General features: G+C 38.2%; 3 protein-coding genes across 3 annotated transcripts in view; all 3 read left to right on the top strand.

The window, feature by feature from the left end:
- Window positions 1-4,806: 4,806 nt before the first annotated feature.
- On the top strand, window positions 4,807-5,707 carry LOC145770218 (uncharacterized). Its single transcript, XM_082581811.1, has 3 exons — window positions 4,807-4,911; window positions 5,282-5,395; window positions 5,541-5,707. Exons 1-3 carry the CDS (start codon window positions 4,857-4,859, stop codon window positions 5,705-5,707), a joined length of 336 nt encoding a protein of 111 aa, XP_082437937.1. The 5' UTR covers window positions 4,807-4,856.
- A 414-nt stretch (window positions 5,708-6,121) lies between these two features.
- On the top strand, window positions 6,122-12,771 carry LOC145770144 (uncharacterized). Its single transcript, XM_082581730.1, has 19 exons — window positions 6,122-6,299; window positions 6,421-6,590; window positions 6,759-6,897; window positions 7,019-7,163; window positions 7,289-7,374; window positions 7,519-7,596; window positions 7,778-7,863; window positions 8,054-8,210; window positions 8,328-8,494; window positions 8,566-8,707; window positions 8,811-8,841; window positions 9,070-9,294; window positions 9,486-9,762; window positions 10,241-10,386; window positions 10,647-10,806; window positions 10,915-11,029; window positions 11,493-11,656; window positions 11,749-11,862; window positions 12,678-12,771. The coding sequence occupies exons 1-19, from the start codon at window positions 6,122-6,124 to the stop codon at window positions 12,729-12,731; spliced, it is 2,634 nt and encodes an 877-aa protein (XP_082437856.1). The 3' UTR covers window positions 12,732-12,771.
- A 1,712-nt stretch (window positions 12,772-14,483) lies between these two features.
- Window positions 14,484-18,373, top strand: part of LOC145770145 (uncharacterized) — a 28,943-nt gene continuing 25,053 nt past the window's right edge. The window contains exons 1-4 of the mRNA XM_082581731.1: window positions 14,484-14,525; window positions 15,071-15,233; window positions 15,537-15,611; window positions 15,855-16,019. Coding sequence (XP_082437857.1) covers window positions 14,484-14,525; window positions 15,071-15,233; window positions 15,537-15,611; window positions 15,855-16,019 — 445 coding nt within the window. The remainder of the gene's footprint in view (window positions 14,526-15,070; window positions 15,234-15,536; window positions 15,612-15,854; window positions 16,020-18,373) is intronic.

Below are 18,373 nucleotides of genomic sequence, written 5' to 3' on the forward strand. Positions count from 1 at the left end.
TATTTAGTGCAATGGTGTGTATGGAAATGGTGTTTTGAATGATTTGCGATAAGACTGCAAATTATCACAGGCAGACGTCGGTATTTGGTGTATACTATTGGAGACCTCATGAAAAGTCTATATCGGTTAAATGTTAATAATGGGCTAATGATGGCTGGAAGAAAATCGTGCCATAATAATTGAAATGGTCAGAACGATTACTCACAATAACAAGTCTATACGTCAACAATTGAGTGAGTTCCATGTAAAACTAATTCTTCTTTTGTCATCTGGAACTAATCAATTTTAAAGTTATTTAAGCTAAAAAATATGGGAACGGTCACACGGTGGCGCATCTCACCAATGTTGAAGTTTAACACGCAGCGCCATCAACCGGTGCAAACAAAGTTCGAGATGCAACATTGTGAGAAATAGTTTTCCATTGACGTCACAATAGCAGCCGGTTGGCGCGAAAGATGTCGTTGGCTTCAAACTATTCCCGTCTACCAACCAAAATATCTTCATATAATTAAAGAATTTTATAAATAAATCGAGTTGATATTTTTAGACATAAAAGTTGAGCATAGCGCCCATTAAGCAATCTGCATGGTAGCGCCGTAGTGGTAATCGAGATGCAAGCTCCTGACATACTTCTGAAGCGTTCGTTTCAAATAACCCAGTTGATAACAATTAGAAAAAAAGTCTGATCAACTTTCAAATTTAAGATTTATATTCTTTCGTAGCCTTGAAAGGAGCAATTTATGCTGAAACACTGACAATAGCGCTATCGTGCTAACCGAGAGGGTAGGCACTTTAACAAGCATATTTCTAATAAACCACGAACCAATCAGAAGCTACGATGTTCATGACGTCATCAAGGTTGCCTCTAGGAAGAATAAAGGAAAAACGCAAATTCTAGCTAAATTAAATCAATGCTTTGCCATCGGTTGACTTGGCGCATTGGGTTCGGGCGGTGGTAGTTATTACATTGACGTGGGTTTGATTCCCACCTCTGCTATAGCTCTTTTTTCTTCTGTAATTACCAAACAAAATTCAAAGTCATAATTACATGTAATTCTCTTGCTGAATGCTGGAATGGTCACAATTGGACAGATAACGTAGCATCTCATTGGTTCCTGGTTGGATTGGACAGAAGTCCATGGATTGAATATCTGCATGTTAAAGTGCCTTCCAACCGAGAGATCATTATGCTTTTCCAACGCATGTGATTTACCACGCATGCGCAATGACACAACACGGAAAACAAAATCACTCTCACAGGGAGAGGACGCACAACGAACGTGTGCCTTGCGTCAAGTCACTTCTCAGGCTTTGTGACAATAAAACCAGAAGCTTCGGCGTCCATTGTCACAACAGTTTGATTGTTTATTATAAAAGTAAAGACCAGCTAAGAAGGAGCGATCTTCCTGGCGTTAGCAATATACTTGTCTACTCACTATACATTACAATAGCGAGCATTGTGTTGCGCTAACCATATCGGTGTAGCGTCGTTTTATTATTTCCGCCGCTGCCAACGAGAAAAAGCTTTTATGTAAATGAAAAGCTGTTTGTGAGAAGATCAGCAGATAGATCCAATAATTCTATTTAGAGAGTGATAGATTAACGTTTTATAACAAAATAATATTTAACACTTCTCAAAATGTGAAGATTTGTATATTTAGCTACGTAAAGGTTGTATGTGACGTGAAATGGATTGGTGACAAGACAATTGTCACTATTAACGAACAATTTATTGCACGAACTCGCTAAATCTGTTTCGACGGTTTAAAATAAAAATTGCTTTCAAAACTAGAAAACCTTTCGTGATCAAGAAGCAATCAAAGTTGGTTGTAGGTAGAAAGCCAACATTTGATTTTTGGACATTTGATTTGTGGACATCTGATTTGGTTTGACGACATCTTCTGCAAACTGTTCTGTTTATTTCAACTTCCCTTAATTTTATTCCATGCAACTTTCTGGGTATTTCAACCAAAAATTAACTGGATATCTTCACTTACTAACAATCTCTTATTGTTTCATCGCAATAAAGAAACAAATAGTCACCAACAATGGGTGTGTGTTGTCGTATGCCAACAAGGGGTTCCACAGCGACATCTGCATAATTACCTCCTCACTTTGAGACTGACGCGGCTTTCTGGTTCTGTCATTACAGAGAAGCATTTTTCTCAGAAAACATGATTACGTGGCGCACTTAGTTGAAAAGGTTGAGTACGTCCTTGCATAATCAGAGCACGACATGACAGACCATTTCATTGTCTTGTCAAATATGTGTAGTGCCTTATTTTCAATGGGAGCAAAAAGAAAACCAGCCCTTCAGAATTTTCCATTTTTCAAAGAAATGAAAAACCTGCTGTTTCAATCCGCCATCTTTGAAAAAAATGTATGATCGAACAACCAGAAGGTGAATACGTCATAATCGGACAATTCTTCCACTTGGAAGGACGATGCTGCTGTAGGAAAGCTAACTTTGAATTTCTTTGTGATCTTTGTGATTTCTTTGTGATAAGTAAATAGTTTAGTATGTGACAATTTGTGACACCTACAATGGCACTGATGCTTTACGACGGAATGAAGAGCTTGATTTGTCAATACGTTAGCTAACGAGGTCATCAAACTACGCTCAAAGAATTAGGTCAAATCCAATCGCAAAAATTAAATCTGGTTCATTCACGCATTTAAAAGAGTTTGCTACTTTTTTTATTTCCTTAATTTTTTGTCATCGATATTTTACAACTCAATGTATTAAAAAGCAATAATTTGTAACAAACGAAATCGCGACTAATCGGGTCACGTATTTGTGGCACGTTCGCTGAGTAATCATTTCGTGTTTCATGAATCTCCAATGAAAACAAACGTCGCGAGATAGCAAGACAATACGTGGGTGATACTAGAAAAAATAGTTTGTATTTTAAATTAGAAACTTCAAGCAGTGATGGCAACCCTGAGAGTCAAATCTAGATCTCAGACATGGAAGGAATTGCATAAGTCCCAACAACACGGACTGTACTGAACGTGGAGCAGACAGCAAATTCAACAAATACCATGAACCCGGTGACCTTTCAATCTATACCAATAGACACGGACGTCGTGACGTCATAAAGGGTCAAACTTTTTCACGTTTTGATGGAAATGGATATATTTTGGTTGTTCTCCAAAAAAGCGTCTATTCGAAAGATCGAAAGGCGACGCTTCTTCTCGGTGGCGGGCGAGCATTTATCACTTCGCACATCCGAAAGGTTGCCGGTCATCTGTCCATTATGACATCACAACATGAGATAGCAAGGAATACAATTTGTTTGCTATTGCTGACGCTACGATAACAAACGTTTTAAAACTGGGGGAAAACACATCAGCTAAAAATTATTCTAACAATGTGATCAAGAATGTAATTAATTGTTTACGTCACGACGGATTATGCTATTTCTTTGCTGGATTTGTGGAAACCTTTAACAATTTGTTATCGTTAGGTGCTAGAATCACGACAAACAACAAACTCAGAGCAGCTATTATTGTGACTGACAATTACACCGCCACATAACTGTATATTAATCGCTTTTCCGGTAAATGTAATTGAGAAATTGTTAAAAGTCCAACCCCTTATTACGTATCACAATCAACATTGTTGTTTCCTTGGTGACTTGACAACTACTTACTGTTAAGTCACATATTTACATATAGCGAGCGGTTGCCATCGACCTTCTCCACAATTATCAGTGAAATACAGTAAAGAAACGCTTATTTTTGTTATGCACCAGGTACGTAGCGACAAAATCCAACAGAACCGAATACAAAGCGGTTTGATTGTGATAAGCAATCGATGCGGCATTGGTAGACACGCGTCAAAGTTTTCAGCTTGTCGCTTGTAGAGAAAGACTAAAACAAAATATAATGTTCAAGATGTACAATATTCCACAACCCTTTCCATTTCTCTGTGACGCACCCGACAACCTTCCATGGCGTACCAGTGTGTCGCGGCGCGCCGGAAACGCCAGCTTTACACCAGTAGTTTGTAAATTAATGTTCGTTACACACACAACAGTAAAACATTTTCTTTAGTTTAAGAGATTTTTACTTTTTTTTCAAGGATAGAAATAAAGCCTTAAAACAAGGTCATTACGCACACTAAGTTGTCTTTGATAAAACTCGATATTTCTCGCCCTAAACTGCAACTTGTTATGTTCGGTGGTGGAAATACCATGGCGTGTGAATAAAGTTTTAGGATAACTCAGATAGCGATTCTGTATCGGATTATCAAAGACCTAAACCAGAAGATTCCTTTTTTCAAAAATTTTATTCAACAAAGTTCCGGTGCTCGCCATCAAAATAAAACTGCAGCATCTTCAGACTGTTTGCATGTTGGTAAAAATAACTGAAAATTAAAATATTTTATTCTATACAAGCACATATATTTTCACAAAGTAGACCGTAATGTCACCAGTATGCAAATGACTTGAATAAAGCGATATATTGTGACGTTGACGCGGCTGGTGCGTATGAGAGTCTAGTCGTCACACACGAGATTCAATCGCAGAAAACAATACTTATTTTTACTAAAATTTTTTTTGAATTCCATTTTTTAACAATCCTTGGTTTATGAGCGCTAGCTTTGTCTTGGTCAAACGTTTAGAAATAAGAATTGAATTAATTGCCACTGCCAGTCTGTGGCTATATCTGGACCACCCGACACTTATCCCGCCGCTTGATAGAAGCGGGAAATGTCATAAATGACCGTTGTGACGTAACAATAGGCTGGGAAATGGTATATAAGGAGCAGGTTGGTGAGTTGATATCACAACAACCAACTAGTTGTATTTAGTCGAGATAAATTCGCAAATACAGAAGAAGAAAATTCAAACATGAATTCGTTACTTGCTTTGTTTGTGTTAAGCCTTTGCATCATATTGTCAAACGGTAACTTTTGTTTTGCATGTCAGTAAAAATTCGATAACGATTTAAATGTAGCAATATGGATGATTTTCTTGTTGAAAAGTATATTTTGGTTGATGCTATGGCAGAAAGGGTTAGATATATTTCGTTCTTTAGAAACCTAAAAAAGAGAGTTTTGCAAGCTAAAAAAGTTTTAAATTTTGTTATTGTAAAGACAGTTAATGAACAAACATGGCCGTCGAAAAGCTTTCTAGTTTATGATCTACCTTGAAACATTTTTAATCACACTCAATTTGTTAAATAAAATGTAATGAATATATTGTTTTATTTCTGTTAAAAATTGAACGCAATATATACTATTTTCTTTGAAATGAGAACCCAAGTTTTGTTCCAGGTACCCCGGTTGAGCCGGAACAAAGCCTCAACCAAGAGCTCCCATCACCACCCCCTCCAAGAGCGGATGAGTATTTAGCAGCAACAGAAATCTACGAAATCAACAAAGAAGTTGGTAAGAATTAAAGTCATCGGAGTGGGAAAGACTTTGAAATTTTTTGAAAAAGTTAAAATAAAGCTACAGTCGCTTTAACGATTTTGCGGTCTGTATTTTATTTCCTCAACTTCTTTGCAAATAAAATATCCGCTTTATTTTACAGAAGAAGAAATGCCAAAAGAAGTTAGAAGATCAACAGAATGCCCCGATATGGAGAATTGCTTTGATGACTGCTTGCTGGGGCGTGAAATAGGTCCAAACGGTTGCCCCATGTGTGGCTTGTGCCTGACTGAAGGACTTTTGGAAAGTGACATCATAGTTGACGGTTAGCGCTTGATTACGACTTCTTATGGATCATTAGTAAATTCATTTGATCAATTCAATAATAGTGAAAAGTGATTGGATTGAAATTATTTCACAGAATGGACAGGATTTCATTCTAAACGTTTGCTTAATAAGTTGCAACAGCAAATAACACTGATGAGTCCAAAACATTGTAAGAGACAAACATTGTAGGATATTTATTGATTTTCGCACATACAAAGAAATAACAAAATACGTGGTTTGGTTCTTTATGCCTTTTGCTTTCCTCGTGATCGCAATGAGGATTGTGTACGTTGCAGTGATAGTGTAGTGATACGTAGTGATTGTGTACGTTGCAGTGATACCGCATCTTTACATTTTATTGTTTTCATCCCGAGCTCTTGTGATTTGTATCTCAAGTAAAGTTTATTCTGTAAGCTCATGCACATCAACAATTACGTACTGTATATAACAGAAAGCAACTATGACCTCACAAAGGAGGTATATGGCGGGAAATCATGTGGAAAATCTCAGAGAGGAGCGTCATCAGATGAACGTTTGGAGTGGCCGAAGCAAGGAGAATTCGTCAGGATTCCTTACACCTTTAGTCATGATGTTTGTAAGTGTCTCGTTTGGAAGTGGCTTTGTAACATCTTTGTGCTACAAAGGAATTATTTAACAAATCTTTCGTAAACAAAATTTCGTTAACCATCACCAATGATGCCAATTCTACTTCGCAGCTTCTACCAAGAGGAGAAACATTTTGAACGCTATCGAAGAATACCATTCCAAGACATGCATAAGGTTTGAAGAGAGCAGAGGCGGAGATAGAAACTACATCAACTTTGTGGGAGACAACGGAAGAGGCTGCTCTTCCTACGTGGGAAGAATCAGTAGAGGGAAGCAAGATGTAAGTGATCCAACATCTCCAACATCCTAACATCCTAACCGTTTGTGTTATAATTTTAAAGATTCGTTCATACTTCAGACAAGAATACAAAATCACTTTGGAATTAGTCTAATCTTCTAAAAAATGCTGCAGAAGCTTGATGCATTCTAACTCGCTCATCTTTGTTAGGTCAACATTGGACGCAATTGTGACCGCAGCCAAGGAACGATCCTTCACGAGATTATGCACGCGCTTGGGTTTTGGCACGAGCAATCACGCGGTGATCGCGATCAGTACGTGCAGATTGTTGAACAGAACATCCAACCAAGTAAGTAACTTGAACAATGTTGTCTCAGCAAATCCAACTATTTTTACTTTGCGCCATCTTTCTCACGTCATAGCTGAATACGCGATGTGAAAGCTTGAAATTTATATTGTTTTGTTTACAGACGCACGAAGTAATTTTAGAAAGCGTAGCGGTCGCGAATGGGACTCTCTCGGATCGCCATATGACGTAGGGTCAGTGATGCATTATGGGGGATATTACTTTTCTAATGGAGGACGAGGGGGTGACCGACCGACTATAATTGACAGGTGAGACATGATGTGTTGCAAGATTCACGTAATCTGTTATTGATCACTTTTAGGCGGAATCTGAGTAAACTATGGGAGTGCAATAGCAGTCGGTTATTATTTATAAAACAAAACCTATATTACAGACAAACCGGAAAAGCCGTTGTATCTCAGAGAAGGGGATTTTCTGAACAAGATCTTTTTCAGATAAACAAGAAATATGACTGCACAGGTAAATTGGTGACATTGCAAAAAAAATTGAGTCTTCAGTGCAGTTTCTGAAATGTTTTTTAACGACTTCATTGAATTTATAAATATTATTGCTTGATGCAAGTGCAAATGACCAATGACCATTTAACACTATTGATGTGATTAGGGTACTTGAACGGTGCAGGAGGAACTAGACCAACTGGAGCAACTACAACAACTGCACCACCCTTGACAACAGTAGGAGGTGCTGGACAAAGATGTCGAGATAGAAGCCAAAGGTGAATTCAACATTTTCCAACTAAATTGATTCATTTTTCAACAAAAAGCAAAATTTCTATGTTTGCTTATGCAAACTGAAAGTGTATAAAATAGTCGCAATTTTTTGCTTGTTTCTTAAACTAATCTAACACTCAATGTGATTTCAGTTGCCAATTTTGGAGGGATCAAGGCCACTGCAGAAGCAATGGATTTGTTCGAAATATCTGTAAAAAAACTTGCCAAGTTTGTCAAGGTAAAAAATATCACAATCGTAACCTGGAAACGCTTGTTATCAAACATTGTATTTCATAACGTAATCGATTTTCTTGCAAGGCTTTCAATCTTTACGTTGGATAGACAGCGACTTTTTTCATAACAGTAAATAAATTTTCAGTAAAATCTAACACGTTATAATAACTTGCAATATACTGTACCCATTACAGGAACTACAAATCCAACAACCCGACCAACTACTCGACCAATTTCTCGGCCAACTACTCGACCAACTACTCGGCCAACTACTCGACCAACTACTCGACCAACTACTCGACCAACTACTCGACCTACAACTCGACCGAGTGGATGCAGAGACACTCATGAGTAAGTTTTAAGATCAATGGAATCATTTTTCCGCAAATATATTTCAAATCTTTTACGTTTCCTTCTCTGGAACGAAATAAACGCAGCTTGTCATTCGAGACCAGCTTGTCATTCCAGATCAGCTTGTCATTCCAGACCAGCTTGTCATTCCAAACCTGCAAAGTAAGAGATGGAATGCTAAACCCTTCAAAGCTATTGAATCACAAATCATAGTTTCAGCTAAAGGGCACGGAGTGCAATGCAAACAGTTGTTGCAAGTTATCCGGTTATCTGACGGTTATCCGGTTATCTCACAGTTTTCAAAATGTCTCAAACAAGCTTTAATGAATAAACAAAACTTGCTTTGTTTTTGCAGATCTTGCGCATACTGGGCGACCCAAAACTTTTGCACTCAGGGCTATGTGAGCTTCATGGAACAAAAATGTCCGCTAACATGCGGATTCTGCACTTCAACTACTACGACTACCGGTATGTTAGCAGCTTTCCTTATTGTTATGGTGACTTAAAATAAAGGCTTGCTTTTGTTTTGATAAAGTTTAAGGAAACTATTTATTTGCTTAACATAAACATTAGCTCATAATTATTTGATTTTACTTTCAGCTCCTGGACCGGAATGTGAGAACGACTTAAAGTGAGTACATTGTTCTCCTCTCATTGTTTTCCTCTCATTGTTCTCCTCTCATTGTTCTCCTCTCATTGTTCTTTCTGTTGATGTTAATCAACACAGTTTTTATTGACAACGCAAAAATTTGTTAATACCAAACAAAACATGTTCAAGAAAATGTAATTTAGTTTACCAAACTAAAGATTTTTTTTAATTGAGTAAATTAGGTTTGTGAAAGATGACTGTTGCTTTCAGGCATTGTGACGCGTGGGCTCGCGCGGGATTATGCAGCAGAGGAAGTTACGTCACATTCATGAAGAAAAACTGCAAATTGAGTTGCACAAACGAAGGTGTTAAAGGTCTTTGTGAATCCTCCCCAACAACAAACCCAACAACCAACCCAACAACTAACCCAACAACCAACCCAACAACTAACCCAACAACCACACCACAACAATCCTGCACCAACAATAAGGAACAGTGAGTTGTCGCTTACATATTGAAACTTTGTTTAAACTTTTGTAAGTTTTGTTTGGTCAAAGTAGAAAAATCAAACTTATGTGTTTGTAGAAACAGATATTTGCTTCAAGATCAAAATTTCAATGATTTACAAGTTCCTTCATTAAACCTGCCTCTATTTTAGCACTTTTCACTAAAACATTTTCTCACAGCTGCGTGTACTGGGCTAATCAAGGTCATTGTGATACTGACGGAGGATTCCGAGCTTTCATGAGGAAGGAGTGCAGAAGAGCGTGCGGGTTGTGTTTTAGCACAGATACGATCAATTCAAATGCATCTCCAACCACCGCCTCTGCTGGTGAGTACATTGATCGTGTGCCAACTGACAGCGATCATGTGCCAACTGACAGCAATCATGTGCCAACTGGCACAGATCATGTGCCAATTGGCAGCGATTATGTGGCAACTGGCAGTGATCGTGCGATTGAAGTATTTAAAGCATTTCTCTGCATGTATTAAAATATTTCTCAATGAAGTATTTCTCTACAGGTTACAACGGAGAATGTGGAATTCTGTCCCAGAACCTTTTGTTCCGGATGAGACAAAGAATTGTTGGAGGTAATAATTTGAACTCCTTTGCTTCAAATCATATTCCTTTTAGACAAGTGAATATTGTAAGATAATTAAACCAGTAAAGTATAGTAATATACATAAAGTATATGACGAAACACTAATTGACGAAACGTCATTTTCATCATCTTGTGGCAGCCTACTTTGCAGTCACCAGAACAACGCACAATATTATTTTATACATAAAAGATATTGACGTTAAAGAAACGTAATGCGTGTAGCCTGAGAATTCATGCTACAAATGCAGGCCATGACAATCCAACGTCATAGTATTGGGATGGTAAAATGATGGTTTTGTTCAACTGCTAAATGTTATTTATGTTTTTTGTGAATGGAGTTTTATTATTTTCTTTCAGGTAAAGATGTTCAATATGGCGCCGTCCCGTGGATGGCAAGTATCAGACGAGGCAACCGTGAAGTTTGTGGTGGCGCTCTTGTCGGCGACCAATATTTGATCACCGCTGCGCATTGCTTCTATCGAAAGTAAGTTTATTTATGTGACGTCAATACACAGGGCACAATGTTTTTTAAGTCATTTTGAAAAAGCTGTATCCGCTATTGAACAAACTTTCGGCCATACCTTAACAACTGCAGCTTTCCAAAATCAGCACTTTGTCTTTATCTGAGTGACAAACATATTTCCTTTTCAGTAATAAAATGACTCAGTTGTACAAAGTAGGCACAAAGTAGGCCACCAGCATTCGATGCTGCTCTCTGATGCTCACCTTCTTTATTGCGCGCAGAAGTCGCTACGTTGGGAATGATGGATCGATGTTCGCTTACCTCGGGAAACATCATCGGAGAAGAAGAGACTCAGAACAAGTCCGAGTTGAATTCGCGTCCATTGTTCGTCACCCCCGCTACAATCACGTGATGAGCGACAATGATATCGCTGTAGTCAAGGTGAGTTGTGAATTGACTTCACAGCAATTATGACGTCACCAAAAACAATGTTTCTTGTGCGATCTCGTTTTCAAACTTCCACTTAATTTTTTTATTGTTTCGCTTCAGCTTCGAAACCCAGTGTCATTTACCGACTACATCCGCCCGGTGTGTCTTCCTCATCAGGGACAGAAGGCGGACGAAGGAACGGAAGCTCTAGTTTCAGGATGGGGCGACCAGGAAGGTGAGTCGCCATATTATGATGTAATAATGATTTCGTCCACATGATGATGTAATGATGATGATGTCTACATGATGATGTCTACATGTTGATGTAATAATGATGATGTCAACATGATGATGTAATGATGATGATGTACACCAAACCAGAATACTTATCGCGTGGCCGTGGAGCAGATGATCAATGAAGTGGAGTTTAAATATTAAAAATTAAACTTTTTTTTATTCTTTTACTATCCTGTGCCTTCCTGGTGATGCACAACCATAGCCAAGTTTGTTGATATTAGCAACCCTAACCCTAACATTTGGTATTGAAGGATTCAAATATTTTACAGAAAGTTTGAAATTAATCATTGAATGTATTTGTTGAATCGTTTCCCACTTTTCATCTTCTCAACTGCAAAGGTTTGAGACGTGCAGTTGGTGATTTGCATATTTCTTAAGATTTGAATTGGATTTTCTTGCAGTGTTTGTGAGCGAGGCCAGCGATGTTCTTCAACAAGTAGACGTTGAAATCGTGAGCAAGGAAACCTGCAACCGATGGTTAGGGCCTCACAACAACTTCCGCCAGGAGGTGACCGACAACATGTTCTGCGCTGGGTACAGACGCGGTGGGAAAGACGCCTGCAAGGTGAATTCACGTTAATTTTTTGAATGTTTGAGCATAAAATTTAAGATTGATATTTAGAACAGTTACTTGACACGTCACTTTAACATTTGCAGGGCGACAGTGGTGGCCCATTGACAGTCCAAAAGGAAAGGAAACATTACTTGTTTGGTGTGGTTTCCTGGGGATACGGATGTGGAGACCACGGGAGACCAGGGGTTTACACCAAGGTAAGCCTTCCAAGCAGATAACGCATTCCTCTAAAAATAAACATCCCCAGTATTGAGATAAAGAGCATTGTCCACAATTCAAACCGAAGTTACAAATGGCACAAGTCTGATCAATCAAATCCTCATTTTTACTAAGTTCATCTCGAATGAAAGGGCCTGGTTGCAATACTTTCATTAATTCTATGGGCTGACAAATGGCTTCATGATCAAGATTCTTTCTGGCCACAACTGCTACAATCACTGATGTAAACAACTAGCCTATATGTAAAGACGTCATAAATTATAATGTTAGCTAACAATTATTAGAAAACAGTGGCAATTACCAGGAAAGTAAATGTAACAATGGTTGGTTATGAGCACCTTAGCAACCAGCACCGTGAGAGACAGAGCTATACTGAAAGTAAATGCAGGTGTTTATGCTTTAATTAAATCATTATTGTTTTGTAAGTGAGAAGTTATCAGCAACACCATCATATTGAAACACTCCGTTCACAGTTGGCAATTTGCCTTGAAAGCGCTGACACTCTTTCACCAAGGCAATATTTGCCACATGTTCGTTTGATGATTGTAGTGTGGGAAAGCATGTGACGGAAAGGAAGTGGCTTGCATTTCTAAATTCTTTGAAAAACATTTTTCGTTGTGACAATGTTTTCCGACAGTCCGTTCAGAATAAAGACAACAACGAAACCGGTGCAGCAAATCCTTAAGTTGAGATAACTTTGCAAAAAGTCGAATTTTTGTGCAAAATATTAACATCTGCACAGTACAACGTTTCACTATTCGCAGAGTTGATCAGATTAATTTATTCGTTTCAGATTCCTGCAATGATTGGTTGGATTAAACGAGCAATGAGAGAATTGGTTGGATAAAGCGAGCAATGAGAGAAACTTGAAACAAAACAACAGTCAAACTGCCTCATTCACTGTATGATCGATTTTACAATAAATTTTGAACTTGTTTTCTTTTTCTTCATAAATGAATTTAGAAGCACCATAGCGTAATGTCATACAGTTTTGCTCTAATATTGGATATTGGATGTTTTGTCATTATAAAGAGAACTTCTTATATACTTTATCCGAATTTGACTTATAAACTTTTCTGGTTTATTCTTAATAATTATGTGTAGTTTATACAACACTAAGACCAAACCTTACCTTCCTTTGTCGTCCGGCATTTCTTGCACAGTCATAGTGCAAGCCTGCCACCACGTAGAAAAATATTTATTTGATTTGGCTTGTTATTTATTGCATCTGTACTGCAGTAGTCGATTGTTCAATGCGCTATTTATTGTGAAGCCTTAACTGTGTTACAGCCGCAACAACCTTAAGTTATTGTTATCTATATTGCTTAGTACAATTGTTTTGTTTGTTATTTATTGTCACTGCCATTATTGAAGCATAAGCCAAACAAACAACGATGTCCTCACGTCATAATGCTGGGCACAGAGCTAAGATAAAGCTGAAACACTTATGAATCATTCTATTGTGACGTTGTGTTGTTACATTCTGTTTTTTTGTTAGATTGCTGATTATTTTAACACTTTCCTGTCAGTCTTTTACTAAAATAAACAAACTTTTGCATCTTATGATTGTGAAGATCTCTCACTATCGTCGATGTATTATAAAGAGAGCACTTTCAAAAACTTCATTGTGACATCAGAATCGGTCGAGATTAAAAGATCAGTTTCGTTTCTTGTTTGAAACAATTGCAGCGCGGCCACGACGCGATGACAAACAATGCGATGACAATAAAACAGAACGAGCAACTCCGTGAGGATTCAAGTGGGGTATATAAGAGAAATGCAACGGAACCTCTCGATTGAAAATAACTTCAAACAATCGGACGAGACATTAGATCAATCAAACAACTTTTCAATCAAACGTACATCCACGTCACTTCCCTTACAAACTTAAGGTCTTGATGTTATCATCATGGAAAAGTAAAGAAGTAAAAATTATTCGTAAAGTTTAACTTTAACATATTTGTTGTTATATGGCAAGCACACACTTAGATGAAAAGGACAAAGATTGCTTAACATTGTGATGAACTGTTTTATTTTGATCAACAACGCAAGAGTACAAAATAATTGACACGGCGAGAAGAACACAATAAACATAGCCAGGTCAGAGACTTTTAAAGAATCGGCCTGCCACGCCCTGCGGAGGCGGGGAGCGGCGTGATTATAGGGTGGCGATGCACCCGGAAGGGAAGTCCACCAGCTTAAGTCGCGGGGGCCAGGCTGGGGAGTCTAGGTACCTGTGGAAGGAAAGTGTGAATCGAAAATTTTGTGCGACTCGTCCGCAAAATTTAGAATGGCGGAACGGGCCAGGGACACTGGCTTAGCTTTCCGCAAACGCAAAAAGGTCAGCTCACGACGGGCCAGGCGGCCCGTCGTGTGGGGCGACTGGTACTGGCAGAAGTTTTAAAGCCAGCCAGCGCCCGCGTCTCCATCACGTGACCGTAACACAGGTACGTTTGACTCCTATACCCGGTCTGCCGTAAGGGTTCTTGAAGTAAGTAGCAACACATCCTTAACATTAACCCTAACTTAAGTAACAAGCACATAACAAAGTAACTTATCCTTAAGCGTTCTTCAAGTAAGCAACTTGTTTGTGGTATCAATGTCACGGAGGACGTCTTCTCGTGGCGATAAAAAGGTAAAGGTGAGTCCCATACTTGATTCAAGCATCGTGGAACGAGAAGATAAGGTTCTCATTATACTATGCCTTCGGCACTAATGAGAGTAGGGTGGCCACTGGTCAGTGGCGATGCAGCAAATAAAAATGAAACGCAATTAATTGGTTTCAAATTATGCAAACATTTTCTTTTTATAAGGTTTATATTTGGGATGCTTAATCAAACGTACCATCGAACTTGCATAAATTCGGCCAGGTTCAATGGAACCACGAGTTCTGCTTGACAACATTCCTTTGATACTGACTTTGATTTTCTGTGCAGTTTCCACCGTTTTAACTTTGACTGGTTCATGCCAGGCTTTGTGAAAACTACAGTTTAGAATGAGCTGCACAAATGTGACAACTTGAAAAATACTTCGAAAAACTTGTTCAACCCTATCACTGATAATGCGATATATTATCCCGGTCGCTGCTAGCAACACAATACGTCATTAACAATTCTGATGAAATATGATCTGAAGAATAACAAGCTCGCGATGCATCACATGTGATACACCATCATATAATCAAAGGTTGTGATGTCACATAAGGATCGCGTTAGTCTGTTATTAGTCGAACAGAGCAGACAAAAGAAACGAACGTATCATTCAACAAGCAGATATCAAATAGGAACTATCAGAAGAAAAATGATTTATTTTATATTTCTTGTTTATTTATGTCTTGACGTGGTGAAAGGTAAGTAAAAATCTGATAACAAATTGATTTCTAAATTGTGTATTGAATTTGGTCTAACGTTATTGATAATATTCCCAGTACTCTTGAAACATGTTTGTCCTATGCTTTCTGTTGTTGTTTTGGTAAAAGATGATCTTTAAATGTCGTTCAAGCTAAACAATTGTTGTTGTAAGATAACCCGTGGACTCGGGAAGTTGAGATGCTTGGACTGAATTTTTATTTTAAACTGACAACTTTAATGATTTATGAGATAGCTTGTTTGGAAAGATTGCTTATTATCACAAAACTTTTAATATATTTTAGGAAATCCATTGAATTCCCCCCCAATTGCATCTCTTGATTCTTTCCAAGGTGACGTCAGTCTAATAAGGAACGTAGGTGAGTGACTTCTCGCTGAAGTCATCTTTCGTTTGTGGGGAAATTGCTGAAGGTTTTTTGAGTTCAACTTATAAAATTTTACCGCTCCAATAGTATCGATCATTGATGTAGTAACCATTTCACTGATAGATATTGATAGCTTACAATTACCACCCATACTGTAGCTTAGCACATGGAAGCATCGGTTGATCGCTCGATAAAATAAAATACGATAATGCAAATATAAAATGTTCTTTGTTGCAGAGACGAATGAAGCGTCGCAACAAAATGGCGTCGTTTGTAACGACATATCGTCATGTGCCACCACGTGTCTGTATCTGTACGGACACAAGAAGGATGATGACGGATGCGAGATTTGCGGAGAGTGCCGGACAAGTGGCTTGTTCGAGGGAGACATTGAAGTTGATGGTTAGAATTCAACGAGATTGTTATCGATCGTCAAGTGTAGACTAGTAATTGTCAACGTGGTCTATTAACGTGGTCTATTAACGTGGTCTATTATTAACGTTTGTATAATTCTCGCTCCTTCAAACTGAAATATGATTACGCGTGTCCGCTAGATGTCGCCGTGTTAGAAAAAAAACAAATATCTGGGTGGTAGGTTACGAACCTTTATCCTCTGATTGACAAAGCCTCTGATAGGTTATTCTTGGCAGTTTCGCATGCTTGTAGAGGCTTTTTGACGCAGGGCCGGTTATCGAGATTGGCAGAGTGAAGCTTTCCGATTGTTGAATTGTTGCCGGAGAATTATTCCATCTATTAGGTGCCGCTGAATGGAAATTAGTCCTTAAAATGCGTTGCTCAAGCGCACACCCCGAGTGTTGAACCAGCGCCACTTGATCGTGAAACTTCTTCGATCACGAAGTCACGCGCTAGCCAACTGAACTGTTGGAGCGGACGACCTGCTGCATGCCTGGTGGTTTTGAATACCCAAGCCACAAACAAAGAGGTATAGCACTAAAGGCATTTGACTTTAGAATATTGGCAATTAGTGTTGCCAGATGTTTAATCACAACTGGCATACAAAGAGTGAATGACATTGATCGCAAAAATACTTAAACAATAATTGCTTAAGATCTAATGAGCGTTGTAGCCTAACCAGTTGATGTTTGTAAGACGTCGTCTTCACCTCGGTGGCATGCGCCTATGGAAAGAAAGAATGTTACGAGTCGACCCAACATCGGGGGGCAGCAACTTCTGTGTACAGCTGGCCGAAGACAGGAGACTTCGTCACAATCGGGTACACATTTGAAGGAACTTGTAAGTTTACCGAGAAAATGTGAAGAACATGCATTGCAATGTTGTGATTAATTTTTTTTACATAATTTGACATACAGCCAATTCCCTTCACGCTGTGAAACAGTTAGGATTAAGGAGACATGGTCCAAATTAATTACTTTCATCCAGCTGGTGGGAAAATTTTGAACAATAGAATATGAAATATTTCAGAGGATGTGCTGAGAAATGCTTTATATCTCTCAATTTATAACCTTTATTCGCTCAAAATTTCAGCCCAATAGAGGTAAATAAAAGTTAGGAAAAGTGAAGAAATCTCGTAGTCGCAGCCTCAGTGGTTTTAGAGATACAACTGTTGATATAAAAAACTTGAATTGACAGTCCCCCCCCAACCTTCAAAAGGTTAAAATTATAAAAACAAAACATCGCAATGAGAAACAACTAAAGAAAGACGTGAGAAGGAAAACATTTCTTTGTTTACCCACTAATGCCCGAAATTGAAAGAAATAGAATTAGTGTATTCCACTTGGTAACTTTTTTCAACATGGTGTTTTAAACGCATTGTATTCAATTTTTTTTTTTAATGCTTTAGTGTTATTTATTTTTTTTTGCATCTGATATATCATACCCTGGGCATTTAAGTGAAGTTTGTTACACATTTCAATCATCTTCCTTTTTTGAGATAAAAGTTTGTTTTGACACCTAAAAACACAAAATTTCACGCTACGCTGAGATCTTGAAATGTTTCAGGGTTGACAGTCTCCCCCCAACCTTCAAAGTGTTAAAACAAAATGAATACATTGTAACGTTGCTAACTAAAGGAGTAGATTCCAGTCACTCAGATTAATAAACGAATAGAAAGTTGTTTACCACCATTATGGGAATATTTAATCGGGCAAGAAAGATAGTTTCTTTTTTTTAATTGGCACAGTTAGTTAAGCTGTGGTTTTTGTTTTTAACAGCATTGTTTGTTTTAAATTAAGTATACACTATCTCACCAAATCAGAAAAATCAACTTATTAAAATATAGAGCTTTCGCCATACAAGTGTAGCTTCTACAGCATAAGCTTATTCAAATAGAAATTTTATTTGAATATGATTATACTGAAGAAAGTATGAAGAACGCATGACGCAGCGCATAAGGTGAGATGACGCAGCAGATAAGGCGTTGGCTTTCCAATCATGCAATCCTGGTTCGACTCCCAGCTTCAGCTGGGAGTTGAAAAACACCGCTCACCTCTACCCAGGGTGTAATAAATTGGGTGAGAATAAAAAAAAAAGGAAAGGTGGCAGAAAGAAAAGAACTTGCCACCCTACTCCCGTTAGTGCCGAAAGCTTAGTATCATGAAAAACTTAGCCTCTCATCCTCCAATGCTTGGATCAAGTATGGGACTCACCTTTACCTCTACATCACGGATAATGCATCGATGAAGTCTGATTCATCAGCTTGTTAAACAATCTTAAGTGTAACATTGTTACGTAGAGCAGGTTGTCAGGAAACAATGTATCATTGTTATGCAACAAAT

The sequence above is a fragment of the Aplidium turbinatum genome, chromosome 5 (genome assembly GCF_918807975.1).
Source record: "Aplidium turbinatum chromosome 5, kaAplTurb1.1, whole genome shotgun sequence".
Lineage (NCBI taxonomy): Eukaryota > Metazoa > Chordata > Ascidiacea > Aplousobranchia > Polyclinidae > Aplidium > Aplidium turbinatum.